At 40.9% G+C, this 20,262-nt stretch overlaps 1 protein-coding gene across 1 annotated transcript in view; it reads right to left on the bottom strand.

The window, feature by feature from the left end:
• The window catches only part of ATP13A5 (ATPase 13A5), a 103,357-nt gene that overhangs the window by 56,499 nt on the left and 26,596 nt on the right, over window positions 1-20,262 (bottom strand). Inside the window, exons 8-10 of the mRNA XM_019804350.2 lie at window positions 12,540-12,612; window positions 11,504-11,632; window positions 1,334-1,504 (exon numbers count right to left, since the gene is read on the bottom strand). Of these exons, the coding sequence (XP_019659909.1) occupies window positions 1,334-1,504; window positions 11,504-11,632; window positions 12,540-12,612 (373 nt within the window). The remainder of the gene's footprint in view (window positions 1-1,333; window positions 1,505-11,503; window positions 11,633-12,539; window positions 12,613-20,262) is intronic.

Raw genomic sequence — 20,262 nt, 5'->3', positions numbered from 1 at the left:
GCACTTTGTAGATACTCATTAATATCTAAGTTATTGGCCAAAAAAAATTGACTACTAGATATAAGTCACTACTGTTAACTATGAAACATGCCTCAGTGCCACTGCTTGGTGAACATCTGGTCTCCTCAAACATGGCTTTGCAGCTTTGGGGAAAAAGGGCAGAGCTTTCTCTAACCTGTTGCCTCGGCATTTTATAAGCTCAGATCAGGTGGTTTCCATGATTTCCATCCATTAGCTCCTGCTTAACCAGTCGGCTGAGAGATGTTCTTATGCTTACTGACTACTGTGGAACAAAACTTGATATTTTTAATGAGAAAAAGTCAGGTAGAACAATTGAATAATAGACTAAGACAATAAAGACAATAAAGTGCAAGGTGTGTTTTGAATTTGTGCACATGTGGGTTAACAGAAACACAGGTCAGGAGTGAATACAGTGAGCTAGGACCAAGTCACAGAAGGTATTGGCTGTGTCATGCCATGTAAAATGTTGGGCATAATTTTAGTAGTCTTGAAAAGTTTTTGAGCATGGTGTGCATAAACTGCTTCAAAATACATTTTAGAAATATGACTTGGTGACAGATCAAGGGATAGATAGAACAAAAGACAAGACAAACTATTTCAGACAAAAGCTTAAAGGGAACAGTCAAAAGAGTATTTCTATTGTAATAGTTAGACAGGAGATGATGAAGGGCCTGGACAAAACACCAACTGTGGGGATGAAGGAGAGGGAGACAGGACTCAGGAGGTATTTGTAGAATCACCAGGACGTGGTGCCCTACGGGAGAAAGTGAGGAGTTAAAGGTGATGTGGAGAGACAGGCTAGATGGTAATGCCATCAACAGAAAGAGGAGGATGAGGCCTTTAGATGCCTCGCCTTTGAAGTGTTTGTAGGGAACCCAAGTGGAGGTATCCAGCAGGGATCTTGAAATAATAGCCCAGCAAGCGCAACTTCGAAAGGAAAACGTCCTCAAGCAATAATGGTTGGAACTGTGTTCTGGGTAATCACTTACAGTGGTTGTAGAGGGAAAAGAAAAGAAGCTTGCGGACATATAAAAACCAAAACCAAACAAATCAACCAACCTACAAGAACACAGCCTTGCCTTTGAGGAAATGGACTTCATCTCTGTATATGCTTCATCATAGACAAGTGTTTTAACAATGAACCATTCAGCTGGAAATGGTGGCAACTCAGAATAATAATGGTCCGACTGGAAATGAGTATGACTGTTATTAACAGGATGTAGCAAACTCCATATTCCTAAATAAAATTTTCCCAATTCGACTCCCCCACCTCTAATCATGGACTAAATTTACAAAAGTGGAATCTACCAACCTGTTTGCAAGACAACTGCTCTCACTGGCCCCTGACCAGACGGCTTGACTTGGATAACTTCTGTCCCGCAGAAAAGGACATGTTTCCGATAATCTTCCAAGCTGTGGGATTTCCAGGCCACAGTGTTGTCCACATGGGGCAATGGTGCCTTTGTGACAGGTATACTTTCTCCTAAAGAAGATGGGAAGATTGTCTTTTGTTGATTCCATGTGACCTCAGGTAGTCATTTAGAACTGGTACTTTCCAGTTTCAAGAAAGTATACAAACCACAGCTATTCAAATCTTAACTGCCTTTCCCCTGAGTCAGATATTGGTGATGCAAACCGTGGTATATTTGGGTATATTCCAGATATTTTTTTAAGGTCCACTTATATTTTCCATCCCTGGTCTGCCTGGTTTGCTGTTATAATTTAAAAAGCAGGCCATTTTAGCAAAGAGAGTTGTCACTTAAGTGTCCCCCAAGTGTTCTTTAAGCCCAGATCTATGCTAGGTAATGAAGGCGCTAAAAGTATGTGTAATAACTATTATTATTTCTCTTTCACTTATTTGTTTATCTGTCCATTCATCCATTCATTCAACAAATACTTTTAAGTGCTTATTCTGTGCCAGTCGCTGCTCTAAGTTCTGAGAATATAATAATGAACAAGACAGATAGAAATCTTGCCCTCAGATGCCCAGGGGGACAAGACACTAAATAGTAGTAAATAATTAATGAAAATACAATAAGATACATATTTTGATAGTAGTATCAGGTGATCTGAAGATCTAACCCAAACAGAGGACCAGGAAAGAGGTCCTGGACAATTAATAAATGACAACTCAAGAGGAAATGAGGCCAACTAGATCAAGGAGAAGAGGAAAGTGTTCTTGGAAGCAATGAGAGCAAGAGCATGCTGTGCTCTGGGCACTAAAGACGGTTGAGGGTGTTTGGGACATTGAGTGCGAGGGTAGAGGTAAACAGTCCTGGAAGTACAGAGATGAATGAGAAATTATGCTCTCATAAAATCTGTAAAATATTTTTCATGATCTTTCTGAAACTTGTAGTGAAAGATAGAAACCAATATAACAGGTCATCTCTTTGTTCTTTCAGGATGATCTCAGCTTTATTCTCATTAATTAACACTTCTAAATAGATCAACAACATCTATCTTCATCTTTCCTCTCTCCTGTGTTCTTGTCTTGTATTTCCCAATGGTGGGCTGTTCATCCCAACCTGGATATCCCACTAGCTTCCCCAAGTCACCATATCTACAAGATCTACAATCCATATTATTATTTTCATCACTAAATGTCTTCCTGACTTTTTATGGTACCCCCCTTCTGCTGAGTGACAGGGTTACAGTCTCAGAATCACCTCTGATTCCTCCTCTTCCCATGCTCTGCCCTCTCATGGACTGATTCTCCAACTCCTACCACTTTTGCCCTGCAGAGTGGGCCTCACTGATTCATTCTTGGACTCTTGCATTTGGGTCCCAAAGGCTTCATGGGCAGTTGCTGACTCATGGTGGCTGCCTTATCAATGGATTACCTGTAATTGCTTAGCTCCTTGACATAAAACACATTTTAATAATAATAATTTGAGACTACAGTAGAATTAATACCTCTTTTTTTAATAAGTAAGTATCTCACCCACAATCTTCCTTGACCTCCTGAGTTGGGAAAAACCTTCAGTCCTTCCTCCTGTGTCTCCTTTGCTATGATGCTATGACCACACTCACACATTCTTGACGCCAGATAGGTGGGGGGGGGTTCCCCACAACAAGCAATTCTGTGACACTAGCAGGTTGTCCCACAATTTAACTCAATGCAATTCAATTCTGACACTATTTACCTAGAGATAGCATCAGATCCCACAGGTTAAGGGCTCAGTTCCACAGGACTGCTCCCCTCCACTTCAGGTGCTAATTGCAAATCCACATTGTCACCTGTGCTTCTTGACTCATAAATCTGAGTTTCCCACAAACCCCTTCTGGGGTTCAATTAATTTGCTAGAGGGGCTCATGGAACTCAGGGAAATACTTACATTTACTAATTTGTTAAAAGATGTGATAAAGGATACAGATAAATAGCCAGATGAAGAGATACACGGGATGCGGTTTGGAAGGGTCCCGAGGGCAAACTCTCTCGCAGACTTTCAGAGCCACCACAGACCGAGCATCACTCGCTCTTTTTCCTGCACATTCCAGCTAAACGAGGCCACTTGCATATCCTGTTATTGACTGCTATTCTTTGCCGGTACTATTCCTCTACTTTTCTTCATGGCAGGAAGGCAAGTTATTTAAGATATAAAGAAAATTAGCTCAGAGTTCAAAAGGATACATTTCAGAGACAAAATAAAAATGCTAATAACCCTTCCTGGCTCCCTGATTTTAAAAGCACTAGAATTAATTCAAAATTCCATCAGTCTTTTGCTAAATGTTCAATTAGCAAAATAACATGTCATATTTCTAATTTGGAATGGGGGGAAATGGGGTAGGCTGGTGATGGGTATTAAGGAGGGCACGTATTGCATGGTGCACTGGGTGTTATACGCAAGTAATGAATCATGGAACTTTACATCAAAAACTAGGGATGTACTGAATGGTGACTAACATAATATAATAAAAAATTATTATTAATAAAAAATAGTATTGTTACAAAAAAGGAAATAGTATTCTATTGATTATAGTTACACAAATTCAGGTTCTATCTCTCCTTCTAGGTAATAACTGAGGGCAAGGACTTTGACATGTAAATCTTTTTATACTGCTCATTTTCCTTGCTGGCATGTAATAGGTTCAAAAGACATATTTTTGCTGAATGCCTAGATGAATTGAATAAAAACAATTACCCAGGTTTTTCCACAATTGGTTTTCAAAACTAGTTTTCTACACGGTGCATTTCTTACATTTTGTATAAGAAGCTATATAATTTTTAGTAGTCATCTTGAATATCCTCAGGAAATTCCTTTAGCCAAGCGTTGTCCCTAACTCATTCTTTTTAAAACAATTATGATATTCATCCTTTGTTTGGATTTATCAGTTGTGTTCTAATCGGCTTTGGAAAAGGGATAGAACCTTCTTGACAAGTCTCCAAATTGCTGTATCCCCATTGTTTTTGAAATCAGCCTTTGTAAAAGCAGATACTTAGTGATAATTTCTAATGTTTGGCTGCTTTTGAATCACAGAATATTAATCCACAATATATTCTTAGACTAATATTAGTGGATGTCTTCTGCATACACAACCCACAGTTTTGGTGGCAGACAGGCATTCAACCAACCAGAGATGGAAGTCATTTGGAGATAATGTTCCAAAGATAACATTCAAATCAGATATGATTTTACACAGAAATGACTTTCAAGTCTCTTTTACTCTATTCACATATTGATATGGAGTCTCGTGCTTGGCCTTCCTCGGAATCCCAAAAAGGGTGATTTGCCTACCAATGTTTGGAGGTCTAAATAGGCGGGAGAGTGTTTTACAAGGAAGAACACTCATCATCAACTTCCGCAGGCTTCCGGAACCTGGAAGTCCCGGGTGCTATGAAGTGAGATTCTGTCCCTTAACCCCAGTGAACCAGTGCCTCCGCATGAAACGCCATGTTATTGTTTATTTATATTTCGGGGGCCATCTGGCTGTAAGCTGTTGGAGGGTAGTGGCCATCTCTCATTTGTCTCGTGACTACAGCACACAACACAGTGTAGGCATTTCTGAACCTTTATTGAATAAATGGAAGGACACATGAATAAATGAAAGAAGGGGAGAAGTGAAAGACAGGAGGAAGGAAAATGAAAAAGAGAAAAGATCAGACCTAGGAACTCATTACAAGCTTATCTGACAGGGTGCAGATGTGAAATCACCACTTTGGGAAATTCCTGTGTGCCCAGCTCGGATCTCTGCATACTTCCCACACACACATTTCAAACACGTCACTAAATCTAATGAGTAGAGGGAGAAGGAGGGGATTGTAACAGACTGAATACTACCCCTCTCCCCCATAATTACCCCTAAGAGAATGAGGGGGCAGGAGGCTCTCAGGTCAAAAGGCCTGGTTTTGAGTGTTTTACCTTCTTCATAGAATTTATAACTGTTGGAAAATTATGTCATTTACTGATTCTTATGTTTTTTTCTCCCCACTAGACTGTCACCTCCATGAGGACAGAATCTTATCTGCCTCATTCACTGCTGTATCACCAGCACCTAGTAGAGTGTTCCATAAATAGGAACTAATACACATTTGTGGAATGAATGAATGAATGAACAAATGAATCCAGATAGCAACTCTACCACTTTTAAACTGAGTGACTTTAGGCAAATGACTCATCCTTTCTGGGCTTTAGATTCTCCCACCTTATAGAGTTAAAGACAGAATGAAATAGTGTATGTAAAATATTAGCGCAGTGCCTAATACATATAAGAATTAAGAAAAACAAGCTATTGTGGCAAGAGAAATTTCAAAACATTAATAGAATTTCCCCCCACAATATTTATTCCTTTTTGCCTCTTGAAGGAGCTGGAACTTGAAGGGGTTCATTGCCTCCAGAGGCAGAAAGGACAGAGGAGTTGATAACTGGCTTTTGGGTTTCAGAAGTCATTCATAAGTTTGACCATGAACTTTAGAGACCACCTGAGAATAAAAACAAAGCTTTTCTGTTCACCATGCCTTCCCTCTACTACTTTTCTAGCTAAATAAAAATCCTTGGATTAGCAGTTGGAAGAAATCAGAAGGAAACTTAGATATTGTGTGTCTCTTAGAGAAGAGTAAGGAAGCATTCTAGAAGTTTGTGAAAACAGAGCTAAAGGCACAGGTTGGCCTCCTTTTGCAGGGAGACAGGCCCAGGACATTTCCCAAGCCCAGAGTGGAGTAGGGGCAACAGACAGGAGAGCTGCCCTAGACCAGACCCACCTCCCCAGTGCCTTGCACAACCTCAAGTAGCCAGTTTTGGGTCAGGGGACCCGCCAACTGATGGGAACGACTGACTTATGCCACTGCTTACTCTCAGGGATGGCAAGACTTGGAGCAAAAATAAAAACTAAGTGTAGTCATAAAATCAAATTTCCTGAATAGTTGAGCTTAATGGCAATCGGATGAGGCTAAGGAGAAGAGGAGAAGGAAGATCTTACGATGGGCATGTGCTGTGGGTGGGACTACCCAGTTGAGAGAAAAAGGTGGTGAGGCACAAGAAATAACAGTTTTACCCTTCTTAGAATCCTCCTCCTCCTCGCTCCTGGGGTCCCTCCTGTCTGGAAGCAAAAGCCACCTCTCCCTGATACTTGTTAGCTGACCAGTCTGATCTCTTTCCACCTGGATTTCCTCATCTGGAAATTGGGTATTATAATAGCTCTTGTTTGTTTTATGCTATGATGAAGTGAGATATAAAGGTTATTTCTTTCTTTTTTTTTTTTTATAATTAATTTTATTTTATTATATTATGTTAATCACCATACAGTACATCCCGATTCTGATGTAAAGTTTGATGCTTCATTAGTTGCGTATAACACCCAGTGCACCATGCAATACGTGCCCTCCTTACTACCCACCACCAGTCCATCCCCTTCCCCCACCCCCTCCCCTCTGAAGTCCCCAGTTTGTTTCCCATAGTCCATAGTCTCTCATGTTTCATTCCCCCTTCTGATTACCCCCCTTTTCTTTATCCCTTTCTTCCCCTACCGATCATCCTAGTTCTTATGTTCCATAGATGAGAGAAATCATATGATAATTGTCTTTCTCTGCTTGACTTATTTCACTTAGCATTATCTCCTCCAGTGCCGTCCATGTTGCAGCAAATGTTGAGAATTCGTTCTTTCTGATAGCTGAGTAATATTCCATTGTATATATGGACCACAGCTTCTTAATCCAGTCATCTGTTGAAGGGCATCTCGGCTCCTTCCATGATTTGGCTATTGTGGACAATGCAGCTATGAACATTGGGGTGCATATGGCCCTTCTCTTTACTACGTCTGTATCTTTGGGGTAAACACCCAGTAGTGCAATGGCTGGGTCATAGGGTAGTTCAATTTTTAACTTTTTAAGGGACCTCCACACTGTTTTCCAGAGTGGCTGTACCAACTTGCATTCCCACCAACAATGTAGGAGGGATCCCCTTTCTCCACATCCTCTCCAACAATTGTTGTTTCTTGCCTTGTCTATCTTTGCCATTCTAACTGGCGTAAGGTGGTATCTCAGTGTGGTTTTGATTTGAATTTCCCTGATGGCTAATGATTTTGAACATTTTTTCATGTGTCTGTTAGCCATTTGTATGTCTTCATTGGAAAAGTGTCTGTTCATATCTTCTGCCCATTTTATGATTTGTTTATTTGTTTCTCGTGTATTGAGTTTGAGAAGTTCTTTGTAGATCTTGGATACCAGTCCTTTATCTGTGGTGTCCTTTGCAAATATATTCTCCCATTCCGTGGGCTGTCTCTTAGTTTTTTTGACTGTTTCCTTGGCTGTGCAGAAGCTCTTTATCCTGATAAAGTCCCATAAGTTCATTTTATCTTTTATTTCTCTTGCCTTTGGAGATGTGTCGTGAAAAAGGTTGCTCTGGCCGATGTCATAGAAGTTGTTGCCTATGTTCTCCTCTAGAATTTTGATGGATTCCTGTCTCACATTGAGGTCTTTCATCCATTTGGAGTTTATTTTTGTGTATGGTGTGAGAGAGTGGTCAAGTTTCATTCTTTTGCATGTAGCTGTCCAATTTTCCCAGCACCATTTATTGAAGAGACTGTCTTTTTTCCACCGGATGTTTTTTCCTGCTTTATCAAAGATTAGTTGCCCAAAGAGCCGAGGGTCCATTTCTGGGTTCTCTATTCTGTTCCATTGGTCGATGTGTCTGTTTTTGTGCCAGTACCATGCTGTCTTTGTGATCACAGCTTTGTAGTACAGCTCGAAATCCGGCATTGTGATGCCCCCAGCTTTGTTTTTCCTTTTCAACAGTTCCTTGGAGATTCGGGGCCTTTTCTGGTTCCATACAAATTTAAGGACTATTTGTTCCAGTTCTTTGAAAAATGTCCTCGGTATTTTGATCGGGATAGCATTGAAAGTGTAGATTGCTCTGGGTAGTATGGACATTTTAACTATGTTAATTCTTCCAATCCATGAGCATGGAATATTTTTCCATCTTTTTATGTCTTCCTCAATATCTTTCAAAAGTGATCTATAGTTTCTAGGATATAGGTCCTTTACGTCTCTGGTTAAGTTAATTCCAAGGTAACGTATGGTTTTTGGTGTTATTGTAAATGGGATGGATTCCCTAATTTCTCTTTCTTCAGTCTCGTTATTCGTGTATAGAAATGCAACTGATTTCTGGGCATTGATTTTGTATCCTGCCACCTTACTGAATTGTTCTATAACTTCTAATAGTTTGGGAGTGGATTCCTTTGGGTTTTCCATATAGAGTATCATGTCATCTGCAAAGAGAGACAGTTTGACTTCTTCTTTGCCGATTTGGATACCTTTGATCCCTTTTTGTCTTCTGATTGCTGTTGCAAGGACTTCTAGTACTATGTTGAATAATAGTGGCGAGAGTGGGCATCCTTGTCGTGTTCCTGATCTTAAGGGAAAGGCTTCCAGCTTTTCCCCATTGAGAATAATGCTTGCAGTAGGCTTTTCATAGATGGCTTTTATGAGATTGAGAAATGTACCCTCTATTCCTACACTCTGAAGGGTTTTAATCAGGAAAGGATGCTGTATTTTGTCAAATGCTTTTTCTGCATCAATTGAGAGGATCATATGGTTCTTGAGTCTTTTCTTGTTGATATGATGTATCACATTGATTGATTTGCGAGTGTTGAACCATGCTTGCATCCCAGGTATGAATCCCACTTGGTCATGATGGATAATCCTTTTAATGTACTGTTGGATTCTATTAGCAAGGATCTTGTTGAGGATTTTGGCATCCATATTCATTAGAGAAATCGGTCTGTAATTCTCCTTTTTGAGGGGGTCTTTGCCTGGTTTGGGGATCAAGGTAATATTAGCCTCATAGAATGAGTTTGGTAGCTTTCCTTCTGTTTCTATTTTTTGAAATAGCTTTAGGAGAATAGGTATTATTTCTTCTTTGAATGTTTGGTAGAATTCCCCAGGAAAACCGTCTGGGCCTGGAGTTTTATTATTTGGAAGGTTGTTTATCACTGACTCAATTTCTTCATAGTTAATTGGCCTATTTAAGAAATCTATTTCTTCCTGTTTCAGTCTTGGTAGTTTATAGGTTTCCAGGAAGGCCTCCATCTCTTCCAGATTGTTTAGTTTTTTGGCATATAGCTGTTGATAAAAGTTTCTAATAATCCTTGCAATTTCAATGGTGCTGGTCGTGACCTCTCCCTTTTCAGTCATTATTTTAATATAAAGGTTATTTCTAAAATGTAAATTGCTCTAGAGATGCTAGGAGTATTTGCTATTTTTCTTCTAAATAAAGACATAAATAAAGGACTTCTATATATGCAAAGGACTGGTTTGCACATAGGAAAAAAAAAAACAAAACAAAACCTGAGTCATATTCGTGGACAAATGCTCTAGGAAGACATATGCAGTTTCAGGAATCTAAGCATAATCTGATTGTTCAATCAGGATCCTTTTTACAAATAGTGTACATGAGCAGGCAGATTCATGCAGGCTATGTAATAATGTATTTAAAGCATGATGGTAATTAGATCTTTCTGAAGAAAATAATGGAAAGAAATATATGTATTTCTGTTTTATGTGTCTGTCTGTAAAGTTGACATTTATCGGTACTTAGGTTACATAAATATTAATTCTGGTGACCTTATTTTTCCAGAAACAGACCTAAGACAAGCCACTTACTTCTCAAGGTCATTTTAGGTCAATTTTGCACATTGTGGAAAAGCAGCATTGTTTAACCTCTCTACTTCTCTGGAACTCTCTGAGTTTTCCTGGGATCAAGGCAAGAACTGTGCACCCAAGTCCATAGACCCAGGGGAGTAAAGGTTGTGCTCAGTCCTCCCCTTTTTCCTCACAGCCATGCTCTGAAGCCAATGACAGAAGTCATTCATCACTGGCAGGCTGCTGGAAAACGTGGGACAGTTGCTGCCTTGGAGTGAGGAGGACAGTTTTTCTGGGGCTTGAGCTTTGTGCCTCAGGTACTATGGCAACATTCCAGATGAAGGGTACGATCAGTATGCAAATCCTCATCGCTACCATTACAAGGCAGTTAAATTTCAACACACTAAAGGGGTATTTTGTAATTATACCAAGCATATTTATGTTTACTACATTTTCCTGTCTCAATTTTAAATTAACCAGGCCCATTTCTAATGTGAAATCTGCTTGTGTTGAACAATTTAGGAATAGATAATGATTCTCTTTACATTTAGGTGATATTAAAAAGTGTGTGTGTGTGTGTGTGTGTGTGTGCGTGTGTGTGTATTTTCCTGTCTTTAGCAACTTGAAAACAGAAATACAACAATTTGTAAGCACTAAAGACAAATACTTTCTATTTTTGTGTTATTGTGTAGTTTCTTCTTCTCTTATGATGTCCTGCGTATTTGGGGGTTTTTTGACTGAAGAATATTTTATACCTAGTGCCTTACTAATTATACAAATTCAAGTGAACTTTACGAAGTACAAATAAGAACAAGAATGACAGTTCAAACCATTGTAAGAAAACTGGCTTTCAGCTCGGTTAGATCAACTGGAAACACAATTCTAAAGAACAGAACTGTTATACGGCCTTTCCTTGAAGTTTCCATTCAATCTCCTTCCCTGGAAACTGGGGCTCGGTTCTCCATCTACAGAGAGCAGGGCTGGATAAAAATCTCTGCTCCCTGGCAATGGTGAGAGCTGGTGGTTTCCGGTTCTGCTGTGTTTGGAGAGCCATGCTCATGTTTATGAAGATAGTATGCATCAAACAGTCATGCGTTCACCCTCCTCTGAACCAAAGCACCCGATTCACTCCACTCATCAGGACATGAACCAATCACATGTATTAGACCTTTCTTCTGTTTATAAATTTTGTATTTATTGTCATTTGATTCTTAAATTACTAAATGTTTCCTATTGGCATATATGAAGTCTCCATCTGCTTGAATAGCCTGGCTGTGTCTCCCTCACCTATTTCCCCATATCTTAACATCAGGCTGGTATAAAGCAGGTAAGGATGTGTTGATATGCTTTGCTGACTCTTGGCTAGGTGTTAGACAGGAAAGAAGAAGCTCCGTGACAACAGCCTACCTGTGAGCATGCCTTCATTCACCACACAGCTTCCATCCATCAGAATAGCATCACAGGGCAATGAAAGCTTTCCTGGAAGAATAAGAGTATCTCCAGGAACCAAGAGACGGGATTCCACCTCCTGCAAACCTACACGACAGCAAAGTTTCCGTGACTGGCTGATCTTTTCCTGTTTTTACTGAAAAATGCAAGTGGCTGAGAATGCTTAACCAACCTGTTGACCAAGGACTGCTCTACACATTCACCTGCCCCAGCTCCTCTCTGCTCATTTGCAAAATCATAGAAACCAGGATTAGGGATTTGATTCCAGCAGAGCAACAAGACCCCATCTCGATCTTAGTAGTTAGGACAGTGCTCTGCCCACAGGAGATACTCAAGGCTACTGGTCGTCTGAGAGGTGCCCCTTTCCTGCTACTTACTTGCTGGGGCTGGGCTCCCGACCCCCTGTGGCACACTCTGTCTTTGGATTGGGGCCTAGTGTAAACCACTCAGACAGCATCTGCTGCCCTGGGGTGCAACTCCTCACTCCTTGCAAAGAGCCATGGCCACCCCACCCCAGAGAAAAATGCCAAATGTCCAACCAGCCATTTACGAGAATTATTTAGGCCTGGATTGTGGATAACAGATTGAAATGTTATGATTCAGAGTCTGTTTGGGGTGGTTAGTCGGGGAAATCAAAAAGCCTTAAGAAGGCTTACCCAGTAACATTCAAATGAGTGAAGTATGGAAGGCAGAGGGAGCTAGAAGCAACCCAGACACTGCGTGGAAATGGTTCAATCAGGACGAGGCATGCAAGGTACCCAGGGTACAAAATTCAGTGAGATGCTCACCTTCTGGGTCTTGCAAATACAGGCCAACTTTGTCATGATCTTTCCTCCTTCAGTTTTGCATCTTAGAGCCATATTTGCCTCATTTTAGCCCCAGTCCTGGGTTTAATCAGAGGAGAATTTTCTCCTTGACTAATAACCAATAACAAATGAGACTGATTCCTCCGTGAAATAGTAGGTTGCTGAAGCTGGCAGAACATAGCACTTACCTGTGCCCTTGACCATGACTGTAACTCGCACTTTGTTGTGATCCTCCACAAGGTTGTGCAGCTTAACTGATTGCTGTCAATTCAAAGTCAACGTTTACATCTCAGATAGTCCCTAACTCGAAAACCACATGATCTCAAGACAGTACATACAGAGCCTGCCATCACGGCCAAAGCCACTGTGGGCAAAGACTCAAGTTCTACTTCTGGCGCTTCTGCTTCCTTGCCCCACCCAACCCCTACCAGAGCCACCCCCCCACCTGTAGCAACAACAATGCTAATTAGTTTAATATTATTTCAATTCCAGGATACTTAATGCACAGCCACCAGGCCCAAGGACCAACGCTCAGGCCCCGAGCCTGCACCTGTCGGGCACTCAGGATGAAGCAGGGGAAGAACAACAAGCCCATGAACGGGTCACTTTCCCTCTCGGTACCTGTTTCCCTGTCTATAAAACAGCAAAGCTGACGTTGATCTTTCCATGGCAAGAGTCTGGAAATGTTTGGGTTGTGTTTTGATTTTTATGTGGAACAGCCATCCCTTCCTTAACGAACTGGTGGATTTTCATCTTGAGGAAGTCTGCAGACCGGAGCCACGCTGCTGCGATTGGAAGCCTGGTGCTTCCGCTTAGGCATTATTCAGCCTGTTTAACCTCCTCTTCCTGGTCTGAAAGTGGAGATACTAGCAGTATCTGTTTCAGACGGCTTTTAAAATTTACTTAGTGCTTATCTTAGTTATCCCTTTTTTTTTTTTAAGATTTTATTTATTTGACAGAGATAGAGACAGCCAGCGAGAGAGGGAACACAAGCAGGGGGAGCGGGAGAGGAAGAAGCAGGCTCACAGCGGAGGAGCCTGATGTGGGGCTCGATCCCGCAACGCCGGGATCACGCCCTGGGCCGAAGGCAGACGCTTAACCGCTGTGCCACCCAGGCACCCCTTATTTATCCCTTTGGATAGTACTCACTACCGTGGTAAGAGCTCAGCAAGTGTTGATGATTAATAAGAAAACTGTTGGGGCGCCTGGGTGGCTCAGTCGTTAAGCGTCTGCCTTCGGCTCAGGGCATGATCCTGGAGTCCTGGGATCGAGCCCCACATCAGGCTTCTCTGCTGAGAGCCTGCTTCTTCCTCTCCCACTCCCCCTGCTTGTGTTCCCTCTCTCACCAGCTGTCTCTCTCTCTGTCAAGTAAATAAAAAATAATAATAATAGTAAGAAAACTGCTGCTGGAAAAACAATTGTCTAAGTGCATCAGCGGGGAGATTCTCTTGGGGTGGAATTCACTGAACTTTGACCCTGTGCGAAGTGGAGGAAATGGAAGCAGCCTGGACAAGTGGAGGCAGAGTCTCCTGGGAAAACTCGGAATCAGGAAGGCAGAGCAGAGAGGACCTGTTGGTCACACAGTTCCCCATATCGACTCTAGGGGGCGCCATCGGCCGGGCATTTCTGGAAGGCACTGCCCCCTTCCGTAGGGATGTTAGTTACTTGGATACTCGTAAGTAGAAGAGATCTAAATACTGCCAACAGTACTGAAACACGTCCTAACCTAACTCGAGTATAAAACTTTTCCTTTCAGATATTAGGGTAAATTATTTTTATCTGTCCTATTGATGATTTTTAGCCAATGGTAGCTAATGTCACCGGACTAAGACAAGCACTAGACACAATTATGTAACTTTCCTCTTGAGAAATAATAATAAATTCCGTGTTTTTATTTATACAGAACAAATTATTGTTTACTTCAGTTTTTTATGAAAAGCTACACTTCCAACATTTGGACCAATGGAGTGGAAGAAGCAATACGACGGTTAGGTATTCAGTGCCCTCACTTGACTTCCTGAGGCTTGCGGAAAGGGGCATCTATTTTAATGATGCACAATAGTGAGGAAGTCAGCCGTGGTTCTGTGACAAGAAAACTGGATTCAGTCAGGATTCCTGAGTTGTCGGTCAGGTTACCCACTAACCAGCATGTACCCGTATATAAGAAATTCCACTTTATAAGTTAAGTTGTTCCTTCTCCCTAAACAGTTAACACTGAATTGAATCATTTTCAATTACCTTCCAAAACTGAACATGGTCTGATACTGATTTATTTAGCCTATCAGAGATTTATTCAAAGCCCCCAAGGCTTCATAGAAGAAATACCCAGTGTTTATAATGGCTCATATTATTATTATTTTTAAACAGTTTAGAACATTAAGCAACTACTCTGTGCCAGGCACTGCTGTAAGCATTTGGAATGTATTGCTTGATTTTTTTTTTTACTCCTGAAACTAATCCAACAATGAAAATATTATCATCTCCAATGTACATATTACAAAATAAAAGCCAAACAAAACCAAGACAAAATAGGGACTTGAAAATGTTAAAGTAACTTGCCTGCAATCATTTACTTCCTAAGTATTAAGATTGACAATAAAACCCCAGTTCGTCTGACTCTAAAGCCTTTACTGTTGATGAATACATTCTCCGAAAGTGTTTGAAAATAGCTTTTTTCCTTTAAGAAGATGAATAACCTTCCTTATAAATTTCTTTAAGTTACTTTCTTGCTTAGGACTCTTTTAGTCAATGCCATGATAACTTCAACCTAGCTTAAGATGATGATAATCAACACATTTGGAAGTGGTGAAGTCTGAGTTCATAATGATTGACTGTAACTCTCAAAACTCATTATGGCTTCAAGCTGGATTTATTCATCAGGCTTAGCATTTGTGAAACCTGCCATGCTTCCCTGTCTTTGTTCAAGCTAATACCTGGAATGTTCACCCAGGTTTTCTACTAGCAAATTCTTTCGAATCCTTCACATAAAGCCCTGCTCAAACGTCACCTCCACTCTAGAAGTCACCAGCATCCCCAGAATGAATTAATTGGTCTGCTCTCTGTGTTTCCACCTGGAAACAATGAACTGGCCACATTCCATTACAGCTGTTTTCTTGTCAGGTCTCCTCTGTGAAGCAGGCACTTCAAAGAAGAGACAAGGACTCATCCAGGTACCCCAGGAGACTATCACATAGTAGGCCCTCAGCAAACATTTATTTAATAGAACTGAATTAGTTGACTTCTCCCAACAACACTGGAGAAGGATAATGTAAGCATCCTCTTTGAGCTAATGTACCGGGAAACTCTACTAACACAGGTTTCTATGACAACCAACCAGTTCCGAGAAAGCAAGGGCTGTGATGCTTGCCGTGATTTGAAAGCTCCCCGCCTGATTTTCATTAGCCCCCCTCTGGTTTCTCCAGTTCCTGTTTAGTGGGACCAGGATCAGTTTCCAAGAGTAATTTGCATATTGTTATTATTCGGCATCTGTTGCTGTGTGTCCTTGTGTTTTGCTGTGGCTGGATTTCCTCCAAAGATGAGCAATGAGGGCATTAACTCAGGTATCTTTTGAGCCCAGCTTGGTCATGACTGAAGTGAGGTCAGGTAACTCTGAGCTCTATTTCTAGCGGCCGCCTGTGGAGTCAACAACTGAGTATATACGAGAGCTCAGTGTAAATACAGTTAAATGCCAGCTCAACTTGCACTCACACCTGCACCGAACTTGTTAGGGGCTGCCAGGGGGTGTATCTTGGCTTAAGCAAGGTTACTCTCTCTTTGCAGCATGATTTGGGGCTAGAGTAGATGCAGGAAGATACCTTATTCCACTCCTGCCAACACCACTTCCCCTCCTGCAATTTTCAAAGGCTGGTATTTGTTTAGAAGGATTTGGAGGTGGCCGGAGATGCTCCTTCCATTCCTGGCAACCCCTTTCCCCAATCTTTTTGTAATAAAATTATCAAACAATCACTTACTGCTGCAAGGAAACTCATAGGTCGCATTGAAATTTTGCTCCGCGGGACGGTATGAAGTACTTGACTTGGAATCGGGAAACCTGGGGCCGTGGTCTGTTGGGCCACCATTACATGGCAAGTCTGAGCAAGTCACTTTAGCTCCCTGATTGTTCCTGTCCCTGCCTCTCAGGTGGTGGGAGGAGACAACAATCACAAGTGTATCATTTAAGAGTTTGCCCTGTGCCACACAAGCACATCTGTTATGAGTAGGGGAGCCCATGGCAAATTTTAAAGTACTAAAGAAATATTGATTGAGGATTTGTGACTTAAACCGCACAGCTACAGTTTCAGAAAACTGGCTTATTTTGTATAGTGTTACATGCTGCCTTACAGGGTGGGCCAGATAAGCTTTTGATAACAAATAAGAACTTTAATGGGATTAGTGGCTCCTTGTAAAAGAACTCTTTGGCAGTACTGAGATCAAGTGAAGTTCCCAGGCCAGTCACTATTTTAAGCAAAGGCATTTAGGGATTATTTAGATGTGGAACCTGAATGTTTGAGATTCATTAAGGATTTTAAAATAAATATTAAGAAAATTACAAATGGAAAAAAAAGAGCATACCTACTTTGGAGAGAGGAGAACTTTATAAGCAAAACAGGAAACCCAAGGGGTTCCTGGGTGGCTCAGTCATTAAGCATCTGCCTTGGGCTCAGGTGATGATCCCCGCGTTCTGGGATCGATCCCCACATTGGGCTCCCTGCTCAGTGGGAAGCCTGCTTCTTCCTCTCCCACTCCCCCTGCTTGTGTTCCCTCTCTCGCTGCCTCTCTCTGTCAAATAAATAAATAAAATCTTTAAAACAAAACAAAACAAAAAACAGGAAACCCAAAAACCCAGAAAAGGAAAAGAGAAACGTATTTGACTACATACATTTTTAAATATCTGGGAAAAGTCAAGGTCAAAAGAAAAAAGACTAAAAAATGAAACTTTTCCACATGTATGATGGCTATAAAGAGATAGTAAATAGAAAGGAAAAGTGCAAACATCTATTCAGAAAAAATGTCTCTAATCTCACTAACAATCAGCAAAATGTAAATTAAAACATCGATGGGACACAATTTTTAAAAAATATGTTAGATTGAAAAATTTAAACCATCAATATATAACACCCAATGCTGGCAAGGATCTGGGGAAATGGATACTCTCATGTTGCTGTTATTTTATTTGAAGAAAATAATATCTCAGTGTCTATTAACATCCAAAAAATACATATCTTTTGATTCAACAACCTCACTTTTGGTTGCTTTGCCAGAAACAAAAAATTGTGAACGCTAATATTTAAGGACACATCTCTATTGTAGTTGTGTGTAATTCAACATGCTTGTGGCAAAAATCGGAGTGGAAACCCCTTATTTTCCATAAATAAAAGGATGGTTGAATAAATCATGATATACCATGGAATGTACACCGTTGTTTTTAAATATGGTTTAGCATTATTTATTTGTCTGGTGGATGACCATTATATGTATTGTCAAGTGAAAAATACAAGTTTCAGATTAATATACAAAGCATGTTCCTGTTTTAATAAAGCAAATTAATAAATATATAAATAAATCTCCATATAAACTAGTATTTCTATGCATCTTATAGAGTAAAAAGAGTGAAAAATATATCCCACTGATGATGACCTTTATAAATAACTAAATAAATGTATTTGGGATCCTAGTGCTAGAATTTGTCTTTTGATGGATTCCTCTGAAACAAAGCTCTTAAGCTTTTAGCATGCATAGCAATCACCTGTTAGGAAACTGTGAAACAGTGCAGATTCCTGTTGTTACCATGAATATTTTGATTTAATAGGTCAAGAGCTTAGGAGGCTTGAGTAATTCTCTCATGAAACGTTGCCCTCTAGAGTGAAGAAAAAAACCTATTTTTTCTATAACCCTTCCCCCAACTCGCACACTGGAATCTCTATATTTCTTTTCCGTTTCCCTCAAGACAGTTATACCTAAGTTCTAAATGAAGAAATGGATATTGTAAAGAAATTTTAAAAGAGAGACTGAAATTTGTCATAAACATGTAGATGGGAAATGGGTAGAACAAAACTGGTATTTAAGTCGAGGGAAATATCTGGAAACATTCTGGGGGGAGTTACATAGCATGTAGTAATACCGCATTTACTTGGGAGCCATTGACTACAGGTAACAGAAATTTGTGAAGTTGGCTTAGGCAATTGAGAATTTGTAAAGATGGAGGGATGTCGTAGGAACCTAAGGTGGGAAGTGATGCCGGGGTTCCCAAGGGCTCCAAACAGGAGCAGGAAATCGATGAGGAGCAGATCATTCATCCTCTCTCTCCCTCTATCCTCTCCTTCTCCCTCTCTCTCCCTGGACTCCATATTGCTCATCTCTGTGTCTCACTGTGTATTTGGCTCATTCTTTTGCTCTCTCTCTGCGTTAAGTGTTTTCTCTGCTTGTCCACACACAGGGATCAAAGGTAACCATTCTGGTCTTAGCCAGGCTGCATTTCTCAGATCACATCCCTAACAGAGTATAACAGACGGCTTCAAACCCTTAGGCTTGGATCCCAGGCAAAAAGTGATGTTGGCATCATTCCTGTTGACAAACTGGCTTCTACAGAGTCAGGTGACCCCTGTTCCAACTACGTGTGCCAGTGGAAAGAGAGAGCCACCTGGAACAAACTAGTTGCAGGCTGCCAGAGCTCTGGGTGCTCTCAATTATCAGAGAGGAGGGGGGAGGGAAAGCACTTGCCCCAAAATTTGTGTACTTAATTTCATGCCTGTCAAAGAATAGGAGGCTGGAGAGAGTAACCCAAGTTCATGGGTCCAGCCCCTGTTAAAGGCTGCTGTACTTTATGTCCTTGGGTTCTATGAGCTACTGGTACATACATATTTATAATACATATCCCTTTGATGATTGGGGTAGTTTAAATAGGTTTCTAATATTTGTCCACATCCTGACCTGAGTTGTTTATCTGGATAGGTAGGCTAACACCTAATAAGGTCCGATAGGAATTGACTCCAGTCTGCAATTTTCTAGTAGAAAATTTCTTACTAGTGTTCTAAAGTTTTCAATGGCTCTTTTTCATTCCTTATTTGTGGCCCAGGGAAAGTAATAGAACCCGTATGGTGAGACCTAAAAAAAACAGAGTATAGCCTCCACCATTTACAGCTGAGGAAAGTGAACCCAGGGAAAACAGAGTCCCGAGAGTCATACAAGGAGTGAGCCAGTGGTCGTTAGCAGCCCTGTGGCCATGTTCCCATGATGCTTCCTTGTTCACATTATAGGGCTCCTCCCTTCCATCTCTGTGCTCCCTCCTATCTGTCCATTGCCAGTTTTCCCCACTCCAGACATAATAATAAAAACAACAACAGTAATACCAGTAATACCAAGAACTAACATTTGGTGAATGTCTACTATGTACCAGGAATATAAATATTCAAATTCATGGTTTCATTTAGTTCTCTCCACTGTAACATCGACACACACATACACACCACTTATAGGTGAGGAAGCTGATTATAATAGCGTCAAGTAACACAAATAGGAGAGGTGAGGTGAAGGGGCTCCTGGGTGGCTCAGTCGTTAAGAGTCTGCCTTCGGCTCTGGGCCTGATCCCACGGTCCTGGGATCGAGCCCCACATCTGGCTCCATGCTCTGCTGGGAGCCTTGTTCTTTCTCTCCCTCTCACCCTGCTTGTGTTCCCTCTCTTACTGGCTGTCTCTCTCTCTGTCAAATAAATAAATAAAATCTTAAAAAAAAAAAAAAGGAGAGGTGAGGGGGAGATTTTTAACTTGGCTAGATAAGATCTCCCTGCCAAAAGTTCTGTATTTTTCCTGAGACATTTAGATGGTTTGTGATGATATATTCAGTGGGTGTATTTAGATGTCTCCCCAGTGGAACGAAGGACATGGGGGAAAGACTGTATTCACTGAAGCCAGA

Source organism: Ailuropoda melanoleuca, chromosome 1 (genome assembly GCF_002007445.2).
Source record: "Ailuropoda melanoleuca isolate Jingjing chromosome 1, ASM200744v2, whole genome shotgun sequence".
In the NCBI taxonomy this organism is placed as follows: Eukaryota; Metazoa; Chordata; class Mammalia; order Carnivora; family Ursidae; genus Ailuropoda; species Ailuropoda melanoleuca.
This window is presented reverse-complemented; position numbering and strand designations above follow the sequence as displayed.